General features: G+C 31.9%; 1 protein-coding gene across 1 annotated transcript in view; it reads right to left on the bottom strand.

The window, feature by feature from the left end:
* The window catches only part of LOC126858587 (cuticlin-4), an 81536-nt gene extending 59709 nt beyond the window's left edge, over positions 1-21827 (bottom strand). Inside the window, exons 1-3 of the mRNA XM_050609048.1 lie at positions 20739-21827; positions 17024-17061; positions 10754-10814 (exon numbers count right to left, since the gene is read on the bottom strand). Of these exons, the coding sequence (XP_050465005.1) occupies positions 10754-10814; positions 17024-17059 (97 nt within the window). The 5' untranslated portion in view covers positions 17060-17061; positions 20739-21827. The remainder of the gene's footprint in view (positions 1-10753; positions 10815-17023; positions 17062-20738) is intronic.
* Positions 21828-25720: the final 3893 nt, after the last annotated feature.

The following is a 25720-nucleotide window of genomic DNA, read 5'->3' as shown; positions in this document are numbered from 1 at the left end:
TTAAAGTAGCATATCGTTTTAAACTCTCGAAAAATAAATAAATCCTTCTCCTAGATTTTTTTGCAGCGCAACGATTTGATAAAAACTTTTTATTTTTTTTACATTATTAATATTATTATGTATTTAAATAAAAATTTTCAGCTTAAAATTTTTTTTTTATAATAGTGCGAATATTTGCAGATTTATGTTTTCATAATTCGGACTATGTTCGATGAATTGACTTCAAATTTTGCATGCAAGTTCATAATAAAATTAACAAAAATTAATAAAACCTTTTTTTAATCCGATTCTTAATTTTTTTGTTATAAATCAAAAGAAAAGGATTATTTTTTTTTAATAAAACTTTTTTTTCATCTACTGCTATTTTTTTATTTTTTTATAATGCTGAAAAAACTTCAATAACAGATATCTAAATAATATCTTAATATATTTAACAAAAAAAAATTTTAAGCTGAAAATTCTTAATTATTTAATAATATTGTATTAATATTTTTAAAATATTTTTCTGTCAAATCGTTACGCGATAAAAAATCTAGAAAATGTACTCATTTTTCGAGGATTCAAATACTAAACCTTAATAAACATTCCATCTTTAATAAACTTTCCATCCTTCTTATCTGTTCTTTCTCGTTGCGGTTATTTTATTCATTATTAAACAAATTTTTATTTATTAAATTAATTATTTATTATTAAATCAGTCGAAATGCTAATAAAACTATCATCATGACATTTCAAGTTTCCATTTTATATGTTCTTTATATCGATGGTTCATCATTCTAAAAATTCTTATCTCACCTGTATCGTTGATAAATTCGCCATGGACCTCTTTGAAGCTCAATGAAGCACGGGCAAAGTATGCTCGTGCATCGCGCGATTCCGATATTAATCGCACGGTGCGTCAAGCGCGCGTTATGTATATACGCACATTTCGCAGCGGAATTATCGCTGCGCGAGTACGGCGCAATTACTTCGATTTAACATCCAAGGTCGACGATGTGCAGCGGAGATTTCTGTGTGCAATGATATATCCAACCGTGCTATTCGTCGCGAGAAATCCTCTCGCCTTCCCGGCGTCGCCGAATCGCTTACCTTAGTATTAAACTTTTCGCTCCGATCCGACGCAGGGTTGGCCTCCAAGGTCCCTCGCATATCTCCGCGCGATTCGTGAGAATACATCGCTCATCTCTCGGAAAAGGAATTTATCGTGCATAAATTAATTATCTTAATTATCTTTAATTTTAATCGATACATGCATTCGCGCACACGCGTCAATTAAGCCTTCTATGCGATATGTAATCACCGACGTTTCAATGAGATCGTACCCTCATTTCACTTCAATTACGCGGCTTGTTATATTATTTTTTTTTAATGCTTCAAGAAATAAGAAGAAATAATGATCGATGAATTTTTATCAATAATAAATAAATCTTGTGAAATTAATTAAAAATCACTTAATGAAATTCAATCGGATTCAAATGGATAACGAGAGAAATGCAAATGAAATATAAAGAATGTTAATAAAAATATTAATAAAAATTAATATCCAATGATTCTCTTACAATAACTCTCTTTTTATATGCCTGCTTTTTCTCTTCTATCTCTCTCTTTTTTTCATTATATTAACAATTTTTGAAAACTTTTTTAAAGCAAGGCAGTGAGTGATTGTATATCTCAATAAAACGTTAAATAATGTAATAAAAATAAATTTGGAGAAAAAAATGATGAGAAAATATATATCGTCTGAGATAACGTACAAAGCTGGCGAGAATATAAAAAAGAAATTGTACAAAAACGGAGTCATCGACCGTAGTTGGCACTTGTGCTGTTCGAGACATTATTTCGCGCATTCTCTAACGGCTCCTCCGCTCCACCAAATTGATTCTTACGCAAACAACGTCTGGACAACGTTGTAAACCAACACGGATGAATTGGATTCCGTGGATTCCACATGAGAGGGGTATACCGTTATCAGTTCTGAAATGAACGGCGCACATTGAACTCGCTTCTCTTATTGTTAGAGTCTCTTCATATCTCATTGCGAGCGTTTTATTCAAGCCCTTCAACGATCCTTTTTTGGTATCTCCTCTCCACGAAGATCCACGTTGAATAGCACGAGAGTAATTCCGTGCCCTAATTGCGACGATCGCTTATCGACACTTCGGAGCTTCCGGAAAGAGACGCGGCGAACCGTAACGCAAAATCTTCCTCTCGATCGGGGACGCAATCGCACAAACGATCGCTTCTCAAGTCGATTCATTGTCCTCCACCGGATTACCCGTGACTTACATCGTACACGTTATTTTTTCGCTCGACACGAACGCGCAGCCGTGACGGGGAAGACGAAACAACATATGCAAACGACATGCAAACGGCAGTGTAGAAATGCAGCATCACCGTTGCATCGTCATCAGCGATTAAGGAGATTAAGGTGTTCGGGTATATTATTTCGTGTCGTGTCAACGATTCGAGATGTACGATGATAAAAGACAGGTGACCAGAAAAACTCACGCGTTTCGCGAAAAATAATTTCCCTCTCAAGACGCATAAATCAAAGGAAGACTCTTTGTATGATCAGATTTGTATGATTAAATCTTGTAAATAAATTCTCTGATAATTCCCTGATCTTCCAAGTATTTTCGTGCAAAATTCCAGGTAAATATTTTAGAGACTTTTTTAATCAATTTTCTAAAATAACTTTTTTTATTGTATGCGTTTTTTTAAATTTTTTATTTATATGAAAGAAAAACGTAAAGCTGCTTAAGTTTTAAATTTTTAATTTGCAAATGTATTAAAAAAAAAACTGCATTGCTTTCGTAAAATTTACAATCAAAATATTTATTGCATGTTTAATATTAAGACATTAAATACGTAAACAGGAATAAATATATATTCATAAAATATTTTAAAAAAATATAATTTACAACTCGATTTATTACCTATAATATAAAAGCAAAATTATGAAAGAGAAAATTTTTTATTGAATTCCCAGAATCCCAATAAAATTCTATAAAAATACTCTAATTTTTTCAGATACAAAAGAGATCTCTGATAATTCTAGGCTTTCCATATTTTTCCAGGTAGTGGACATCCTGATCATTATATAACTCGGTCGAGAAAAATATTCGACGATTTACTTCATTCGCGCGTTTAATTTGGCTAACGGGCCACAATCATTAACTACGGATTATCGTAATTGCACGTGTCAGGTGTTGATCTTCGCATGTAAACGGATCGTGAAAACCGATCGGAATAAATTCGCAGATAACGGGACACCGGGAGACGCGTTCGCTGTTGACCGTTTAATGATCCCGCAGTTGTCATTAAGCAGGATCATTTATAACCTTCTGCTCCTATCCTATTTACGGTCCTCTCGTAATTGCTGTTATGCCGCGCGGCTCATCCACGATAATTGCAGATTTATATAAGCATACGTCATAAGCCATGCACCGTAAGCTATACGCATGCAAATGCATTAGAATATTAGAACACAATTATTAGTCATCGCGGAATCGACGAGAGGAGCTATTTATTATTAATTTCGCTAAAATTAACGCTAACTAATTAAATTTATGATCGAGTTCGATTTATCGCGAATGCGATCTACTAGACGTAGTTGCAGAAAAGCCATCTAATTTGCAAAATAATAGCTTTAATTAGAAATTCAAATTATTGAAAAAATTGCAAAGTCACTGAAAAAAATTCATTGTTCTAATTTTCGTTAAATATTATTCTATTAAATATAATAGCTATTAGCATACGTCATTGACTAAATTATTGAATAAATTATTTGTTAAGAGTATATAAAAAAATAAAACATAATTATTAATCTAATGTGATATATATTAATAACGCTTGATGAGAAAAAATATTTGTAATATGAAAGGTTAATATAATAACCAACTTGTTATCTTGCTTACAGGGCATGGAGAAAAAGTCAAACGGATGACTATATCATTGAAAAAAAAAAAGCACCGAGTCATTACATCTGGTCTATCGAAGCGTCGAATTAATCGCTGGCCGTGACATAAATGCGTCGTAATGATGGAATCAGATTAAAAGATAATGACGTCGAATCAATGGTAAAGCGTAACGTACATTAGCCGTCTGAACATCGGATTAATCACGTAAAGTTAAGGGAATAATTAATGCGATGAAACAGCACGGGATCGATCGACGAGGATCAATCATGATGAATGAACGACATTCGACTACGACGCTTTAATTATTCGATTATCGAAATACTTTTCCATAGTTTCGACAAATAAATTTCGCCTGCATGTACAAGATAAATTATCATAAATCGTGGCGCTAATCGCGAAAGATCGCGATTACATACGATCTTAGTACGTGGGCGTTCTTCGCGCGTAAATAGCAGCGAATAAATGTTTCGCGTAGACAGATTTACGTAGCCAATTCAACTGGCTGGATTTCTCGAGAAAATTCATAGGCACGAATTCTGCGTACGTTCTTACATCTTCCGAAGAGGCGTAAATGATTTAACAAGATCGTAATTTTCTGTAAATGCAATGCTAAAAATCGATAAAAATAATCTTTAACTAGAAATATTTTACTTAAAGATAAAAAAGTAAATGTCAAGACCGAGACAAGCCAATAAATACTGACGTATTTACGTGCTATAAAAGACTAAAATTAAATTTATTGTAATGGATTTAGAATTTTTGTTGTTGTTTTGTATAAAGAAAAATAGAATATTTATGAGGGAGAGATGCAATTTATCTCATCTAAAATCTTTGCATTTTTCAAAGTCATAATTAATTTGTAATATATAATCGGTAATAATTTAGTGCTGTTTATAATTATATCTAAATACGTGTATATTAGTAGTTTTGGCAGAAAATAATTAAATAAAAAATATGTCAACTTTATTTAATCACTTTTCGTTTTTACTTGGTGATTATGTCTTGTTTTTATTATGCGCTCTAATAACACTCAAATATTAATATTTTCTATTATTATATATACAATTATTACGCACTAATAAGTAATGATAACTTTATTCAGTATGAATAGAAAAAGACGGTGCAAATTCTTCAAATGTAAGAAAATAATGTATTCAAATCTCATTAAATACGAACAATCTGATTCGCACGACCTAGATTTATGTTATGACGCATCGCGCGACGTTATATCTTTTATTATATTATATTAATCTGATTTTTTTTCTCAGGAACTATTTTCCAAGTGACAGCATCTTTTATTATTAATTCATTAAAGAGATTTGTTTATTTTTCTGATATTGGAAACCGTATTTATACGAATTTCTTTCGCTTTCAAAATAGTTTCCAGTCTGTGATTTTAGAACATCTCTAATAATATAGCGCCAATTAAGATTGCGATTTTTTCCAATGGAAAGTGATGTTTTCTCGTTTTTAATGCGTGTCAGTCGGTCGTATGAATAATAAGCAGAATAATTTATTTTTCAAGGCTCACAATTTTTATACATACAATTTAAAATGAGAGAAAAAAAATGGCAATTAAAAGCATTTTTAATGAAATAAATTTTTAATAAAAATTTTGTTGACATATTGTTTTAAAAATACTTAAAAAAATGTATAATGTTTTGATAAAATTCTTCATAAAAATAAAATTCTTCATAAAATTTTAGAAGAAAAAAATCTGTACAAAAAAAATATAACTTTTATTTCAGATTATCTTAATCGGAATAATTCTTCGAATAACAATTCGATAACACATGATGCATAAAGCAAAGCGCATAATTTCTTTTCTCTCCCCTACATACATTATTATATTTTAACAAAATTTTAAACGTAAACGATTTTAAAAACTTGTACCCGTTATATCAATAAAACATTTTTATTAGTGTCACTTCGTCAAGAAAAATATTCTTTCTATTCGATTTTTAACAGGATGTTCCCTCTTAGATATTTAGCATGGTAATCGGATAGAGTCAAACCGCAACTGCTATTGTAATGCATGTGAAAATAATAGCGCCTTGTTCTTCGCAAATGAACTTGCGAAGGTAGAGGCGTAAAAAATACTTTCTTTTAAGGCGCAGTCTTTCTTTTCGAGAGTGAAGAAATAACAGTTCGAAAGGCATCAAACAATGCTCCGACTTCAATAGTGATTGCTCATTATAATGTAGTAATAAAAACACAAATTTTTCTAACAACGAAAAAAATTGTCCCATCTCGCTTGTGAATGAAATAAAGTATATATAGATTGTAAAGCATAGATAAGCGTTTCTTATCAGGGCAGAACGAGAAACAATTTCATTTCCCTGTATTTCACGTTGAAATTCCAGCGGAACAAACGACAAAAAGTAAAAGTCTGAATGCAGAATCTTTGACAATGGATTTCGATTCGTCATTGTCAGTAGAAAAAGCTTGAACTTATCTCGCTTATTAATCGTCATCTTAATATGCCAAAGCATCCGTTCCTGAAGAAATTACGAATCCGCAATCTACTTTCTCGATTGGAACATTATTTTAAAATTAACTTGTACCAAAAACTTGCAACATAAAATATTATATTAATTTATTGCGTTATCGTAACACATTGTAGAAAGTTATTTTCCCGATTGAGTTCTCTTAAATAAAATTAATAAGTTAAACAAAATAAAAATTTAATTATAAATTTTTCACTTTGTTTTTCATAGGAAAGGATTTAGTGGATAAGATTAGTGCGATTTGTAGCGATTTTATCTGATCTATAGTAAAAAATTCACACTTTCATTAAGGTTCCTACCATTCGGTATAATCTCGAGAGCGAATAATTCGGAAAACATTTTATTGTCAAAAATGAAGGAACAATTAACTGCATTAACATAGTTTAGTCTCGTAATAATATTAACACACGCATGTAGGGGAGCGTCTTTTCAATTTTAAATTTATTTTTCGAATAATAAATGCGGGATTCCAGCAATAAATCAGCGTTCAATTGTAATCATACTACAAAAAATACCATAGCAATAGCCGACTTGTGCGAATGTAAACATAGCGTGTAATATGTTGTCATTCTCGCGACGAAAGTCGAGCGGATAGTATCGGCACTCGTTCCTCGTATTATCTCTCGAAATACGAACGCGACAAGGAAATAATATCTTTGTAAAATTAACGATTAATCGCACACGATACGTACTTCATTTTACATCGCGACGGGAGAAAGCGAAAATCATGATTACACGAAGCTAAGATCGGCACATTATATATTTTGTTATTTTGCGACGGAGAAATGCGAGAATCACGAAATTGCGATTCATTTGACATTGAAAGATCGCGAATTTTATTCACACAATACTAATTCTATTGCTGACGACAAATATTAAATGAATTTTATGCAAATTTTTATTTTATTTTTATACAAATAAAATTAAAAATTTCTCAAATTAAAATAATCTCTCTCTCTCTCTCTTTCTCGTGGAACGGAATACATATTACAAAATATATCATTGCTTTAGTGATTCGAGTTATTAATTTCGATCGAATAAATTACATATGTATGAAATACGAATTTTTTAAATATATTATTATAAGCGTTAAATTTATTAATAAATTTTACGACGTATAGCTTGCCATTGTTTACAAACTACTTTGTTGTTAGTCGCATGAGAAGAGAATGAATAGAATTTTGTTTACATATATATAATAACTTTGTATAAAATTGTCGTGTCAGTCGCGCGGTGAAGCTTGAGTGAATAGGAACATCGCGAGGTACTCCACATATAACTGTATTGTATTTATCTCGATTATTTCATACGAACAATTAGAGATTGTCAGCACAGTTAATTAACTGTTTGTTGAAATTATAGCATTGTATAAATTCGCGCAATTTTTCAGTGTCTTCTGATCGTAACTTCGTGATATTCATGTTTTTCCGTCGCAATACAATAAAATGAGTAACATGACAAAAGCAAATTTTAATGCCGAGAATACCGTACGAAGTACCGTGCGATCTGCGTAATCTAAAGATTAGCGCGATCATAACTGTGTTTTCGCGAACGCGAGTGTCATGAAGAAGAAGCGAAGAACAGATGAGAAGGAGACTCCGGAAAGCAGGATTGAAGTATTTCGTAAGGTAAACAATGGATAATTTTGTTTATTTATTATTTATTATCAGTAACATAAGCTCGTTTTTTAACTTCGACAATAGTATTTCATTTTACATCATTTTGAGATATAAGAGCTGGCCAGACGTTTCGTGAGACGCACTTACGATAATATTAGTGATCGCGAACTTCGAATTTTTTTTTTTTTAATTTAGCATCTTCACCGCGAGAAAGTAAATTTGGATGTATAATATACGATATTGTAGTAAAATACGATTGAGCAAGAAATATTATATATGCATGATTATTTCCTACATCATTATTATAATTCTAATTAGTTGTCATAAAATATGGAGAAAAAATTGTCATATAAATTTTTATATTAACAACAGAGATATATAATTCTGTATAAATTTTCGATCGTGCAATTTTCCAGTATCAGATTATGATCATAAATTATGTATTTTTTTTATATAAAATAAGTATGTGATCAATGTCGGAGATGTAATGCCGTGCAATTAGTGTATTCTGATAATTAATGCTCAAAAAATAAATTGCAAAGGATTAATAGAAAAAGAAAAAACGCGAGATGTCATCATAGGCAATGACAAACAACTATAAAGTGAGGAATTTATAAATTTATTAAATTATTATTTGTTATCCAAAAAATACTAATAGATATAAATTATATAAGCAACTACACACACAATTGCTTACGTAATTTGTTATATTTATTAGTATTTTACAGAGTGTTTTACAATACCACAATTATGCATTATCAATAAACGTTAAATAATTTATCTTAATTTGAAAGAAATATCGGTAAAAAAAATTTAAATTTGATAATTTTTTGAAAAATAATATATATATATATATACACAAAGTATTCCAAAGCTCGTGGAACAATATATTATAGCAAGAAAATTTCAAAACATTAAATAATAAAAATATTGAAATATTATCTTCTTTAAAATAGTTCTTTTAAACGTGAGAATTTAAAACTAGCTGATCATAGGTTATATTTAGACAGTTGCTCATCTGTGAATCGAATGTAAAATAATATTAATGATTGTACGAGATTCTGTCAGCTTCACCACGAGAAGAAATCGGGACTAAAGCAACAAATTAATAGAAAATTAAAATTTATAATCGCGTTACGCATCCAAATTTAATTTCTCGGCGTGATATTATCGGATTAACAGAGATTGAATTCGTTGGATTCACTGGATTGAGACAAAATACAAAAAAAAAACATTTGCGAAAATATTATTTCGTCGATAAATAAATATATGTATAAAGGCACGTCTCTGTAGCTATCTATCTATATATATATATACCGTGTATACGTTGTGTATTTCCGCTGATTCGACAGGTGAAATTCAACTCGCGGTGTATCGCGCAGTAAAAGGCTGAAAGTGTCCGCCGCCTGTTCATTTACAGGGACTTTCGATTCGCGTCGATTGCCACGGTGGATATCGCGCTTGTTGTACACTCGTCGTTCGGTTATAATCATCATCTCGTTTCGTGCCATTTACATCTCATATCACGTTCTCCGTCTGTCCCGCGAACGCGACTTCGCTCCTTTCCACATGAGAATCTAGGTCGCGCGACCGCGTTCACCTTCTAGCAAAAGCAATGTCTTTCAAGGAAGGTCGTCGGTCGGTCTCGTCTGGAAAGGCTCTCTTCCGAACGACCATGCTTTTCCCTTTCGTTAAATTAAATCCGTTCGCGATTCGATTAATTACCCCCGATCTCGCGGACGGACGTAAAGAAAAACTTTGTGGTCGACCGAAGATTCCTTCGGTATCGCCAATGAAAAAATAAACTTCCCTTTCCTTTTTGTCGGCTATTAATATATACGAGTTTTGAAATGGAATCATTTTCTTTGCTTGTTAATTACCGCGTGTAAATAGTTTGATAATTAAATTTAATTAATTGAATAGAATGATTTCTTTAATAATTATAATTATTATTATGATTTCTTTAATAATTATAGCAAAGTTTCTTAAAAAAATTTTTTAATATTTGCATATCTCAAGTTTTTATATAATTTGATATATATATTACATTAATATTGATATATAATATATAAAAAAAAATAAAAAAATAACATACATTAATATTAATATTTAAATAATATTCAAACAATATATAACAGTAATATTTAAATAATATTCAAAGTAATATTTATTAACTAATTAAATATATTAAACAAATAAAAATGATTTTCACGTGTGTACGTGTGTTATTTAAATATGATTAATCCAAGCGCGTAAGCAATTAATCTGAGTGATTAATTGCCTCTTTCTATCAAACAATTCAAGAAACTACAGATCAATTACTCCTTTCTAGTAATTACGTTTACCACCAAATTGTTATATTTCGTTACCACGGGTATCCCTTTTCGAATCATTGTCATCAGCTTTATTGTGCCGTCATTAGAAAGTGCGCATCGTGTGGAAAGCGTCCACTTTTATCTGATTATCCGGCACTTTGGTTTCGCGAGAGGAATAGCACGCGCGATTTTTCCGCAGGAGAAAATCCACCATACGATGGCTTATATTTCGAGGTGAAACGAGAGGAAAAAAAAGAAAAAAAAGAACAGGGATCGAGAGACGCGTCGCGAATTTTCGCATACACGCGAGTTTTGGCGCCTAATTCGCTCTAATTAATTATTGCCGGTCGCTAATAATTAGAAAGTAAGTCTCGCATTGTATATGTACTCACATGTCGGCAGCTGTTGAGGTATCTGGGCTGCGTGTGCACCGCTGTGCCTCGTTATTGTGATCTGAAAAGAGAGAAAAGGCAACGTGTCTTAGATGCTTTCGCATAATAAGATACAATTGTTAGCGCTTAATCGCGCTATCGCCGATGTTGGCCGTTAATAGCGAACGTGAATGCAATTAGAATGCAGGCGCAAGATACACGATATTGTACGTAACGCGACGATACATGCGTAGAGTGCTTCAAATAATTTAAGGCTCAAGTAAGAAGACGTTAATAAGCTTCGATAAAATTCCCTCAAGGCTGCATCTAGAGCGCGATCGAGATTTAATTAAGCGACATAAATATGTGATGATGTAGCCGACAATGGATGAAAGACGCGGAAGAGATTTATAAAAAAAAAAAAGGAAAGGAAAGAATCGTGGAAAAAGTTACGTAAAAAATTCTAGATATATAACCGACGTTAGGTAAACACTGAGAAACACACGCGTGGAAAAAGAGAGTGGTGTCTCCGTCACTTTTATACCGCTCAGAATCCGATCCGCGTTTATCGGCAGATTATTTACGGTGACGGCAGCAAGTTGCCACAATTGGCAGTGTGATATCATCGGCGCTTGTGGTAAAGCCAAATGATGAAATAGTTGCCTCGAGAAAAAAAGAAAAAAAAAAAAAGTACCGGACTCTCTTGAGAACTATAAAACGCTTCGAGACGAATGTGTGTCTGGCCGCACATTAAAGTAACGCTCGTAATTACGATCAAAGCCGGGATGGCAGTAATAGCGAATAACGATCTATCAAATTCAATCCTATATCTGTAAATTTTCTAAGCAATTTCACGATATCATTATACGTTATAACAATAATGCCACAACGCGTTTTATTTTACGCGTCGTCGTAAAACGATTAGAGCGCCGGTTATATCTCCTTTAAGCACCGTTGATTAAAAAGAACTACTACCGTAATAAGTGCAAAAATGGAAAACTCATTTATCACGATGTACCTTAATACGTATCGAAGAAATTGGCGATGAGATTGCCTATAATTTATAAAATTAGTAATGTCAAAAATTAGTAATTTCAAATGTAGTTTCAAACATTTTTGTAACGCGTCATATGTGATAGATCATACAACATATTTCCAAGCATTAATTTAACCAACGCCGATGTGGGATTAATCGATGATTGATTATCATTCGATTAAAGAGCACGATATGAAAGTCTTATGAAAATGTCAAGCTTGACTAGATTCGAACTAGTCGCGTTATTTTGCCTCTCAAGATATATGAATCATACATTTTTTATTTCCAGTATTAAATTGTTTAATATTTCTACAATATTAGATTATTCGATGTCAACCGGACTATCGCGGCCATTAATAAAAATTCGAAGAGGCATTCGCTTTTTTAAATACCCGATTATCGTTATCATTGAAATCAATAACTATTCGGTTGCAGGATTTATAATCTATCGATATTCGTAACAAAAGAAAAATTATTTTCTAAGGTTGCTATTATGTGACATTTAAAATCATAAAACAGTAAGGTTGTCTTTCAACCTGGTGGAAAGAGAAATGAAGTAATAAAATAATAATTAATCTTTTAAATGAGACGTGGAAGCTCCTGCTTACAAGATTGCAAATGAAGAGTGAAAGACAAGACTCTTCCTATGTGAGAAAACGCCCGAGTGTTAGTCCGATAATGGAAAAGGCGTGCAACACATTTAATATATCCGCAAAAAATATTCGCCCCTAATTATGCTATCCGGTGAAAAACACGTAACGACACAACATAGTCTTTATTTTTAGACTAACGAGCGACGCGATGCACGGGTACCGTAATTGCCTTCCATTCATTCTAATTCAAAACTCATTACTATACTGCATCTCGGAGCTCTGGTAATTTCGCGTAACGCAAAATGCGCGATCATAATGCAATTATTAAAGCGAGAGATGTAGCTTGTAGGCGATTTAATTAGAACAAATCGCGATTTATGCGCTCGCATGAATAAATTTTTATTTTTACCGCCGATAACTGACTAGGTATCGTATCTGTCGTGAAAACTGATCTTTATACACGCGGATCCTTAGAAAAGTCGGTAAGAGGAGTGATGGTGAACGAGCGTAAATAATACAAGGACGATCGCGCCTCGACATATAATTTCCACTCGTGACACACTTTTATTTCCCTGTCGCTTCCAATTTAGGCATCGACAGCTGAACGAGTGGAGTCAGATGTATTATATATGACAGCCGATTTTTCCCTTCTATTAAACTTTCGCCTTTCTTTTTTCCCACGCGGAGATTGCTCTCGCGCATAATTTTATATATATATATATATATATATATATATATATATATATATATATATTGGAATATATAAAAATGATTCTGCGTGTAGACGTGCTAAATGATTGCTTACGCGACGGAAAGTTTCACGACACGAGTCTCGGCGACGAACACTGACGTCACGCGTGTTCGTCCGTGCAATGAAAGTGGTCTAACGAGTCAGTCACTGGCCATTCAAGTGTATACACACGCGACGTGATCGCTGCACTTCTCTTTCTCTCCTCCTCTGTCTCACGTGGACTGCATTTGCTCTATCTTATCTAATAATAACGCACTAAAGTGAAGGTGACAGTGAGGGAAATATGCTTAGCAACTGGCTGATTTTCATCGCGGGCATACTGATCCATTAATTTGATAAATGCCCGTGGCAAGACAGATTATCGCGAGATTATCGGTGTCGCCCCGAGGTGATGCCCGTGATAATTGGATCGAAAAACGTGGACATAAGTCAAACGCGAAAAAGCCAGCGACGGAGATACCTTGATATAAAGCGCACAGCGTTACCTATCGTACCATATAAGGTTCGTGACGTTCCATCCGATGGAATCTATCGAGAACTGACCTTCCACAGCACAGACTGTGCGTCGTTCTTTATAACACGATAGACAAAAAAACTGAGAAATCGCGATCTTTAACATGGATATGGCAATATAAAATTTATCATTTTTTTTTTATTATTCGCGATATTGTCGAAAATAGTCGATTAATCCTTCAATTAGAATAAAAATTTTTATATTTTCATAATAATATAATATATATGTATTATTTCATAATAATATAATATATATTAAATTAATTATGGCTCTTAATTTTCATATTAATATCATTGTGAGATGTAAAATTAATATTAGATATAATATATTAAAAATAATAGATATACTTGGCGATATAAAATTGATCATAAATATTCTTTTATTACTCGTCAAAAATAGTCGACTAATTGTTCAATTAGCGTACAAATTTTTATATTTTCATAATAATAAAATTAATATAATATTAAAATTAATATTAAAATTATGATTCTTGATTTCCATAAATTAAAGTCATCGTGAGACTCTTTGAAGTCGAGTAGTTTAATAGGTAATTGGAGCGGTAAACGATAGTCGATCGATATCCGCGATCGCGGATCTAACGTGGGCAGGGGATTTCCTTGAAATCGCCGCCCATTATGCTCGCTATTGCAGACACACTTACCACTTACTTAGTCACCCTTGTATACGCAATACCTCCCGTCTCGCGGCGCGTGCTCACGTGACGTCGTGATGTCGCGATTTGACGCCGCGAGCGAAGTCGCGATTATGTCATAGCAGAGCGTTTAAGTATTTACCGCGGGACGTGCGTCTCGAGGCTCTTCTCGATGGAGAAAGATCTTCCAGGAGCCTGTCATCTCGCGTGGGCGACCCGAGATCGCGATGACTTCCGAACTTTAAACGCGCACCCACGCGAAATCTACATCGGCCGATCAAATGTACCACGTGATTCTATCGATTTCTAATTAAATGGATGATGATTGGCGAAATTCTAATCTAAACAGAATAAATTTGTATGATTGCATGGACTTTGACGTATAAACTGTCAGTTTATATATACACAGAGAGAGTATGCTTGACAGATGAAATATTTTCTTTTCTTTTCTTTTCTTTTTGTCATCATACGTTTCTATTGATTTTTCCGACTCATCACCTAGAATAGAATGTGTGAAGCGTCTCTCTTTGCGTACCTACTATATTCCTGTGATGCATGAATCGTTTGAAGAATGTTTTCTTCCACACAAAGAACTGATGCAAAAAAGATAGTCTCCGATTTAAAAAAAAATATATTTAAAAATGTTTGTAACTTTTCTCTTTCGATAGAAATCTGTTTCAAAAAAATGTAACATGTGTTAAAATCGCAATACGTTGTTTGCAAGATTTAAATCAAATTTCCGTGTTGTAATAAAAAATAAGTAACATTACGAAAAGGGCAGATTTAACGTCATACTTTCTTCCGGTTATCGAAAGCCTTCTATCGACTCTCGTAGAATGAAACGTTTATGGAAACGTACCAGCAAGCTTCAGGCTCTCTAAGATCTCGAGCCGATATTTGAAAGAACACGAAGTAAAAGTGGGCGTGGTGGTTCTGAACGGATTGTCTTTCCTTCTTATATGCATACAATATTTCGATAAAACTCGACACGCGAAACCGTCACATCTTTCTCGTTCACGCCTCGTCAATGAAAAAAAAAAAAAAAAAAAAGAAACTAAGATTCTATTTCACGAAATACTCTCTCACGAGAGGAATTTACGAACATTAAAGTTATTTATATGGCATTGAATATAGGCTCTCGTGATGTAAGTTCTTATGACATTTCATAAATGGAGCACAGACTATGCGTTGGGATAATTTAATTGTAACGGCTTTGGAATTTTATTTTCTATTTCGTGCAAAAAAAAAATCCATATTAACGATGAAAAATTTGAAAACAATGGACGGAAGTGCTTATTTATGTTCTATTCCACCCATTAGCATGTTTTAAAGTTTCCTGTCGTAGAGAGACCTTCTAAGCCACGTAAACGCCAAGTTTAGCGTAATTGTCAATTATTATGTGTTACATAACGCCGGGATTGCCGCCTCTTGAATGGGTTAACGATTTTAAATCCGTCAACCTCTATCAAGAGAACGATCCCACGACTATTGTCGGAATAGAGTGACATAACATTCTCCGAAACCACCGCGAAATACCGTCATACTTAAATTACCTGTATTACCACATTTTTGTTTACATCGTATTTCAATGCCATATATATATATATATATATATATATATATATATATATATATATATATAATGCTTGCTTCAAAATTAACATACATTGCATTGCAAATTTTGATTAGTCAATTAATTTTAATTATATAAGCAAAAAAATTTTAAATTTTTTTCATTCATTTCAATAACGCGTACATAAATTGTTTATTATATAAATAGATTATATATTATCCTAATTTGCAAAATATCATTAGTCAGAAAAAATTGCATACTTGTATCACTATAATTAGTGAATGTATAATTTATTTTTATTTTTTTATTCTCCAAACATTTTCTACTTTTATATTTGATACTAATTAACAATCGCAAATACCTCTCTGGGATGTGCCAACAAAGGAGATTACGTAATGCATCGCATACCTAAGCAACGTACGTGTGCGATGCAGCACGTATGGGAAAAAGTAGGTGTATGTATGTATGTATATTGCGGACATCATTAATCCATGCTATTCGAAACGATAGCGAATTCGCAGATCACGTATTCCCGATTAAATATTATCTGTTTTGTTGTCCTTTGACTTTTAAGATGTCAAGTCGAGTGCAAGGATAATTAATCGGTCGATCAATTTCATTAAATAAAATTATCAATGATAGAATAATTATACAATTAATATATTTTGACACACGTATACTTTCTTTTTACGCGTTGCTGTGGTTATTAAGTCATCCCAGCTTTGTTTCATGCAAATTACACCAATGCAAGTGGACTTAGAACAATTTAAACGCGAATTAAGCAATTTAAGATGAATCATTTATTATGCAAGCAGATTGCATATTTTTTGTGAGAGAAAAGGAGTAGAAATTTGAAATATTTTTAGATTAAATCAAATATTGTATATAAGATAACATAAATAAAAAACATATATTGTAATTACATAACAGAATTATCTAAAGAAAAGAAAAGATAATGTGCATTTAACCAAATATTTTCTATGCAATATTTTCTCACAAAAAATTCCATAATATCAATAATTCTATTATTCAATTTAAATATTTTAATTTCCATTTCGCAAAAAGTCCAAGCCTCGATTCGCTAAGTAATTATATCTAAACCTCATATTCAAGATATCACATTCAAGATAAACTTCTTATGCGCGAAAGAAATTTTCTTTTTTTTTACTCACCACTAAAAATGCCAGGGCGACCCTCCTCCAGTCCATGGCTAAAATAAAAGAGAAAGTCTTATTAATAACTGGGTCAAACTCTGTGAGAATACGATCGACTATGCAAACATCATCTTCATCCATGAAATATATATGGTAATTCGAAAATTGACAATATCTTATCACATTTACACGCTTATCCGAAATATATTTTTTTATCATCAGCGGTACAGTAAATTTAAATAAAAATTTATCAATAAATTTATCGAAGTAATTCGACTAATATATTTCCCTTTTGAAGAAAATATATTTTGGAAATATTAAATTAAAAAATTAAAAATATTATATTACTATTTACTTCATAAAGAAAATCTCTATTGCACGTCTCTAAGTATGATTAAGAGAGATAAGCAATAAAATCATAGATAAGAAATAAAAATCATGATATAAGATGCACAATATGAAAAACCATTGAAGCTTAAAAAAAGCATAAATGAATCAATTTTAATTCTTCCAATTTTTTCTAATTATTCTTCTCGACAATAAAATCTCGTGTAAAAAATTTTTATTTTACTTTTCAACTTACTTTTAGTTTTTTGTAACAAATCACTTTCTTGCCAATTGTATCTTAAATTTTAGCTCACCTTGTATAATTATAGAAAAAAATATAATAGATTTTATAAAAAAAAAATTGTTCTTCGATTATTGAACTTCTCCGGTATTATGTTATGTATTATATTATTAGAACAAAATAATAAGCAAATTTCTCTAACGCTCTTTAAGATATGGTGACTGAATCACTTTCGCTCCACGCAACCCGGTTTATTCGTTTCCTATCACTATCTTACTCTCCTTATCGACCTTGAGCTCACTTTTAGAGAGTCCGTATGTTAATTCCATCTAATCTATAGAAGGGACCCGTGAAGAGAACATTCGCCCTAACATCCTCTATTATATTACCCTATAAATCGACAACAAAGGTCCGCATCTTTCTCTCATTCCATTTCATAAATCGCAGTCCGAAGCGGTTTGCGGTTGTGCAAAAAAAAAAAAAGTTAATGATAAAGAAAAGAACAAGGATCGCGCGATGCTTCGTGATGTCACCCCGTACGAGGGTTAAGATCGACCTCTCTCTCTCTCTCTCTCTCTCTCTTTATCTCACAGATGATAAACGTTTTCAGGCGGGTTAGTATATAACGCGGCCCATTCGCGCGTTCGGATACAGGCGTTTGCCTGCCGAGAAAGCGCGACACGTTTCGTGTTTGTGTTCGCGAAGGCGAAGGCGGCGATGTGCACGATGCAACGTTCACTTTTTAGAACACGAGGATAGGCGGCGGCGAAGATAAAAATATGATCGACCTCGACCACCATGGTCGGCTTGGTCTGTTATCGCGAATCCTTTTCGAATCTGGTTGACACCGGATGTTGCATCGCGACATGATTTATATGCTCCGTGATTTATGAGACTGCTGGAATTGATATCCTTGCGACGACGTCCCGTGGCTTCCTCTCTTATAGATATGGAGAGATATCAAAATTCGCGATCGCGGGGACGTGTTCTTCGTGATGCTCGTTGCGGTCGGGATTGAAAAAAATCTTTCCTTTGAAAGACACAAAATATCTTCCGAAGAAAGTAAAAAGATCGAATAACATATATTGATAGTGAATTATTAATAATGAAAAAAGAAAAAGAAATTATTATTAATAAAAAATTATATTATTTAATTAATTATTTATATTATATAATTATTTAAATTATTTATATTATTACTATTAATTATTTATATTATTTAAAAAATAGATTATCTCATATCTCTTTTCCTAGCAGAGTAAGGAATAAGCAGATAAGCAAAGAATAAAAAGAATAAAATATTTTACAAAATTTTTTATACAGATTATCGGTGCTAGTTAGCAAGGTCGAATGATTCGAGCAGCGAGTGTGGACATTTCGACGGCGGAAACAGCTGTCGCGCAGGTGATTTAAGGTTTTTGATTCGAGTGTGGGGGAGAGCCATGATGGGTAATCGAAAAATTCAAGGACAATATAACGAGCAGTATTTACGTGGGAAGAGTCCCACGCCAGGAAATCTTTCTCTCTCTCTCTCTCTCTCCCTCCCACCCCCCCCCTTCTCTCGATTAGAAAATTGGAGAAAATAGCACGGTAACCCCTATACATTATATTCTTCATTATAGAGGACACGAGTTATCCTTATAAATTTAACATATCCGTCTTCAAATTCAATATTCATATCTTTTATAATTCGAGATAATAAACTAAATAAATATTCGCTAAATAATAAGAATTATATAAACAGAAAATAATTAATATTAATACAATTTAGATATTTATGTATGTTAACACAATTCAAAGTCATTATAAATTAAATAATTAAATCGTGTAATATAATATGCAGATAGTATCCGAATATTAAAATATAATATGCTAATGCTAAAAGCGTTAAAATCACTGGAGAATTCAATGCCTGCAAGAAACATGTCGAGTAAAAAAATTTCCGGTGACTTTAACGTCGTATTTTATGTATGCACTCAATTGCATAGAGATCCCTGATAATTACTATTAATTTTAAAAATTGACACTATGAATTGCACAAATCAACTCGAAAGATAAATCTGTTATTTTTGCAACACTTTGTTGCACACGTAAACCCACTCTGAGATTGCTCTTTCCATTTCCATAATATCGATCTCGAAATATCTAACCCACGCGGCTTTGCGATTCGAACCTTGATAATTGCATATTTGGTTAAAGCTCGCCCACAACACGAGGCGCCGATGAGCCCAACGAACAGCCGAAGCCTTGGGCTCGTTTCCGTTCCATAATCAGTTGTTATTAAAATGATTATTAAGTTGATGTTATCCATCCGACAATTATCATCTCGCGCGTCTCTCACTTATTCAGAAATATATACTATCACTCGCAAAATTATCTTCGAACATGTGTTAATAAAAATGTAATCTTTAAGTCAAATTGTCAAAATTTTTACTGATAAATTTAAATATCGATAAATTGACGAAAGCATAAAATTAATCTTAATTTTATTTTTTAATTTATTTAATAGTGAATGTGCACATTTTTTTATTTATTTTATTTTTTTAAAGCGCTAATTAAAATAGTAAGCGTATCATCGAGTATCCGCTAATCTAACCATTTTTTACATGAAAAAAACATGATGCTATCTTTTTGTGCAATTTAAATCCTATGTTTAAACAATTTAATAGAATCGAAAATACGTAGTCTAAAATCTATAATTGACGCAATAATAATAATTTGCAGAAATATTTTATATCCATAAATTAGATAGTTATTTTGTTTTTCTTTTTTTTTATTATAAATTTTTATAATCAAATGTTTATGGCGTAAATCGGACAAGCGTGCAAGCATAATATTTGTACGAATATTTGAATTATAGATTGTATCATAATTTGCCAATATATATCAAAGGAAAATTATTTTTTAGAGAGATATTTCATTAAAAAGATATTAAAAAAATTTCTGAAATTAGAAACTCTAGCTGAACGTATTTCAATTAAAAATATATTTAAAATATATTAAAAATAAATTATAATATAAATATATTAAAAATATATTAAAAGACATATAAAATATATTGAAATATATTAAAATATATTAAAATATATTTAAAAAAATATTAAAAAAAATATAATTCTAGATTTCCTGTGATACAATAGCAATGACAATAAACGAGTCTCTCACCTGCTGCTCCTTTTTCGAATCTCCCAAGAATAATTCCAGATTACTCGCGCTGCGTTACGACACCAAGCGAAATTCTTCTCTTTCTCTCGCGCGTCCGTCAATTACAGAGATACAAACGTCAAGGCGCAAATCACCGGAAGAAAGTCCCGCGATAACAATGATCAATCGGCCCGGTCGATCATCCAATAATCTCAGCTGCGATGGATCATCGGTGGTTTCGTGAAGTGTCGAAAACGCGTCCTCGCCGGCCACAAAATCCACCTCCTGTACGTCAACATCCCAAAAGAATTCCTAACCTTGCTTCTGCCTCCTTTCTCCTCTGTCTCACTTTCTCTCTTTTCTCTTGGCAATTTTGCAATCTTCCTCGTCTAACCTTTCGTAAACTTGCAAGGCCGGTCTTTCTTCAGCGCGATCCTCACACTTAACGCAACACACACACACACGTAACTTTCGATGATCACTTTTCGCGTAAGATCGATCGATGCCGACGAACCGATATTTAAACGCGATTTTTCTCCTCGATCAGCTGTGTCGATCACACGAACGGCGCGCGTCGCGTTCCTTTCTAAAAGCTGTGTTCCGTTTGAACTGGCAATACGTCATATATGAATGAACATATACGCGTATGATTTTTCAATACTGCCAATACTGGCAGTCTACATTGGAGCAACGTAACGATTTTTTTTTTTCAAATAGCGCCTTTTTCGCGCGCGTAAATATCTCTCGAAAATCGTTCGAAATTTTAGAGTCGTTTCAATCTCGAAGTCGATCGCGCAAAGATTCAAGTTCTACTACGTTCTACAACGGCTTTCCTTTTTATTTGAATATCAAATAATGCGTTTAATAAATAAATGAATACACATATAAGGCGTTGCTTATGCTTGCGATGTCGGAATTCTTCAAATCGAATCGTTGCCGTTCGCGAGTGCGTGTCTCTCGTCCATTGTTGATCCGTCGAATTGTTCCTCCGCTCTATCCTCTTATTTTGACACTGCACAGCACTTAGTGGGCCCACGGTTCTCCATGGGACCGATGGAGCGTGGGAGGAAAAGTGCCAAACGGAAGCACCACCCGTTACGATCAACGCGAGAGTCGAGACTGACTGACTGACCGCTGTCCGCGTCCGCTTCGGGTCGGTTCGCGGTAATTGCGGTTCGTGCCACTCGTGGCGCCACTTGTCACTCTTCGCGCAAGAGTTCGAGCAAAAGGAAGAAAGAAGGATGATCGAATCCGAGAGAGACGAACGATTTAACGGCGCACGCCATGGACGTAGGAAATATGTAGACTTGTAGACGGAGCGTATTGTCACGTGGATGAAGTCAAAGGGGGAAGGGGATTGAAAGTCTAGTGCACAGATGACATGTATCTAAATTGAGCGTTTATCTTTATTTAAAGAGTGAGAGTAAAGGTGCATGTAAAAAGGAACACACTCTGTTCCTTGCGTTACACTCTCACTCGCGCGTAGCATAGCGATGAGAGAGAGAATGCAAGAAACACAGAACACAGTGTGTCCTTTTCTACGTGCACTTCGGTCCTCACTCCTCAACACTCGATGTAGATTTACTATATGACATATGACGCGCGAGCGGAAAGCGAGAAGACGTTAGAGATGTTTCGAAGCGTTTGATCGACCAATCAGGGCAAAAAGAGTAAAGATTTCTCTAATCTGATTGGTTGAACTTCTCAGACTTCGTATCCCGCACCGAGAAATGCACCTTGTGCTCCATCCTAGGTATTTCCTACGTTCATGGCTCATGCGAGAAAAAAAGAGAGAGAAAGAGGGGAAAGAGAAACGACCAAGTTGGATGGAGAGAAATGATCTAACCGCGTGAAAGAGATATTTGACAAAAAAAAAAGGTATATATAAAAAAAGGTACACATATAAAATTATCTACACTCTCAGAAATATAAGGGAAAACAAAATGACGATAATTATGATTTTAGTGTCTCGAAAAGAAAAGATGAAATAGCAGATGAAAGATTGAAAAGTAAGACAATTAAACAGAAAGGAATTTTGCATTAGAGCCGCTTTTATAGGCAAAAAAATGAAAGAACAAAGATAGATGTATATTAGCTATGAGTGTGGAATAGAGATGAAGATAGTAAAAATACTGAATGAATGAGAAAAAAGACACCGGAAAGGAGAGATAGAGAGAGAGAAAGAGAGAGAGAGCGCTACATTGTACTGTCAATGCATAAAAGATAGAGGTAGGTGATGGAAAGAGATAGAATATGATGGATTTATAATAAAAAAAGGGAAAAAAAAGGAGAAAAGATTGCAATCCTCTCCTTCTCGTTCGATTAACGGACGTCACGCAACTACAAGTGCGAAAAGAAGCTACAAGAAGAAAGTAAGAGAACATACGCGAAAGCGATGTAGGCGGGAGAAGAAGCAAGACAGAAGCAAGACAAGTTTACCTGTTTACATCATCGTCTGAATTAGTATCACATGCACGCGATTTCTTTCGATGCATTTTATCTTTATGTCAAAAGATATTACTATACAATAGTACTTTTTTAAAATTTCACAGTAGAGGAAAAATAATTAGACGATAATTAAAGTTCAGAAAAGTTTAACCATTTTTGCAGGCTTTTTTAATTATTATTGAATTTTAAATCTTTACTTCAAACACTTTAACGACATTTTGATAAAATGTAGAATATAATTTATTAATTCTGATTGCACATCTTTTGACAAAAAGGATTCAATATTTTATATTCAATATTAAAGAAATCGCGCCCATGCGATACCAATTCAGACGATGATGTAAACTTGTTCTGTCCTGCTTCCTCTCCCATCTACATCGCTTTCGCACATGTTCCTTTATTCTCTTACCTCGTTTTTGCAGCGTCTTTTAATGTTCGTATTTGCGAAACGTCCATTAATCGGACGAGGAGAGGAATGCAATCTTTTCTCCACTTTTTCTACTATATATTTAATATTTAATTGTTTTTTAACCTTTATTTTTAATATATTTTATTAGAATTTTAACTAAACTAAATCGAAGACTAATAGATTTTATTGAGGGAAATTAAGAAAAAATATCTGGATTTAATATTGAACATTTTGAGAGAATGGAAGGGGGCGTTATATTATTATATTAATTTTTTTAATTGAATATGGTATAATTATTTTTTTTAGATTTTTAAAAATTGTATTATTTCCGAGTTTATTACAATATCTTAATATTTCAACAATTATATTTATTAATTTAATAAGGTCAATAGTAATTTTTATGTATGGATATTTTATATATGGATTATTACTTCATATACGTATGATGAATTAATATATTTATGTTCTTGTAAAATTATTCTTTCATTAATAATTTTTTCCATTAATTTTATGTATATGTATTTTTATTCGATTTAATTTTTTTTAAATATTGATTATTTAAATATTAAAATTAATAGAAAATTTATATTATTCCTTTCTTATGTATCCAAAACATAATCTTTAATTTCAAGATCATCAACTAAAAAAGGATAAATTATTAAATATTAAATCATAATTTTTTTGAGAATTTAATCATTATTGATATAAAAAAAAATTATTTTATTTTATATTTTTATAGAAATATAAATATATTTTTATAGGAATATAAAAGGAAAAAAAATAAATGAAATAAATAAAAGATAGAATTCGACTAATTATTATAAAAGGATATTAATTGACTTGGACTTCTGCTCAAGTTAAAAGAATAAATGTATTTGTGAAAATTCATTATATAATTTGATTTATTGGATAAATATTAAGGAATTAAATTTAATAGTTAGTAGAAAGTATAAAATAAAAATGGAAGATAATAAGACAATTGTTTCTTCTAATTTATTAGGAATTAAATCTAAAATAACATATGCAAATAAGAAATATTATTTTGGTTAAATATAAATTGGAGTAACTATGAGATTAGTAAAAATTAATTATTCAAAATAGAAAAATTGAAAATCCTTAAGTATCTTTGTTAGTAAAATAGCTATGAAAAGGATTTATGTAAATTTCTATTCATTCCTAAAGAATTAGAGTTTTATGAAGACAAAATAAGTGTAATATTATTATTATAGTAATTACAAATGGCAAAATAAAATGGATAGAGTAGAAACGATTATTAGTTCCTCAAAATGATATTTGTCTACAAGAAAGAACATATACTAAAAAAGCTGTAGCTATTAATAAAAGATAAATTGTTATACAATTAATCAAGTATTAGTTAATTTGAAAGAATTATAATACAATAATTATATAATATAATAATATTATAATATAATAATTATAATATAAACTTTGATGGAAAGATTTTATTTGCAAAAAATTATCTCACCATGTTTCTTATAAATTGTTAAATATAAATCATTATTATACTGTATCTTTTATATGTAATAATCATTATTATATATCAGTAACTTATTATATAGAATGTAATTTTAATATTAAAAATATTTGTTATATATTGTTTTATGAAATCGATCGAAAATCTATTAGATTTGACATTTCTTGGTAAAAATATTTAATATGCAATACGTCTAACTAATAATAAATATATGCTAGAATTATTAAAAATAGACAAATTTTATTAATTTTGCATCTAAAAAATAGTGAAAAATGTATTTTTGGAGGATTTAAAAAAAATTTTATAAGCACAACTATTTTAGTCACAACATACAATTTTTATCACAAAAGTGAAAAACATATATGTTATAAAGAATGTCTTTAAAAAAATTTAACGTACATTTTAATTTTTTTATTTATTCATTTTTTTTAATATACAGTTAATAAATGCAGTCCGTTTTAGCAAACATTAATTTTAAAACTAAAATAAGCTATACATGATAATAAGAAAAAAAGTTATCTGTAAAACAATATATAAAAATATTTTGACTTAGTTTTATATAGTGTTTTATAGATAACTGTTTTTTCTTATTATTATGTATAATTTATTTTTAATTACAACTTGTTATTAAATTTATAATTGTCCCACAAA

Source organism: Cataglyphis hispanica, chromosome 26, assembly GCF_021464435.1.
Source record: "Cataglyphis hispanica isolate Lineage 1 chromosome 26, ULB_Chis1_1.0, whole genome shotgun sequence".
NCBI lineage: Eukaryota > Metazoa > Arthropoda > Insecta > Hymenoptera > Formicidae > Cataglyphis > Cataglyphis hispanica.
This window is presented reverse-complemented; position numbering and strand designations above follow the sequence as displayed.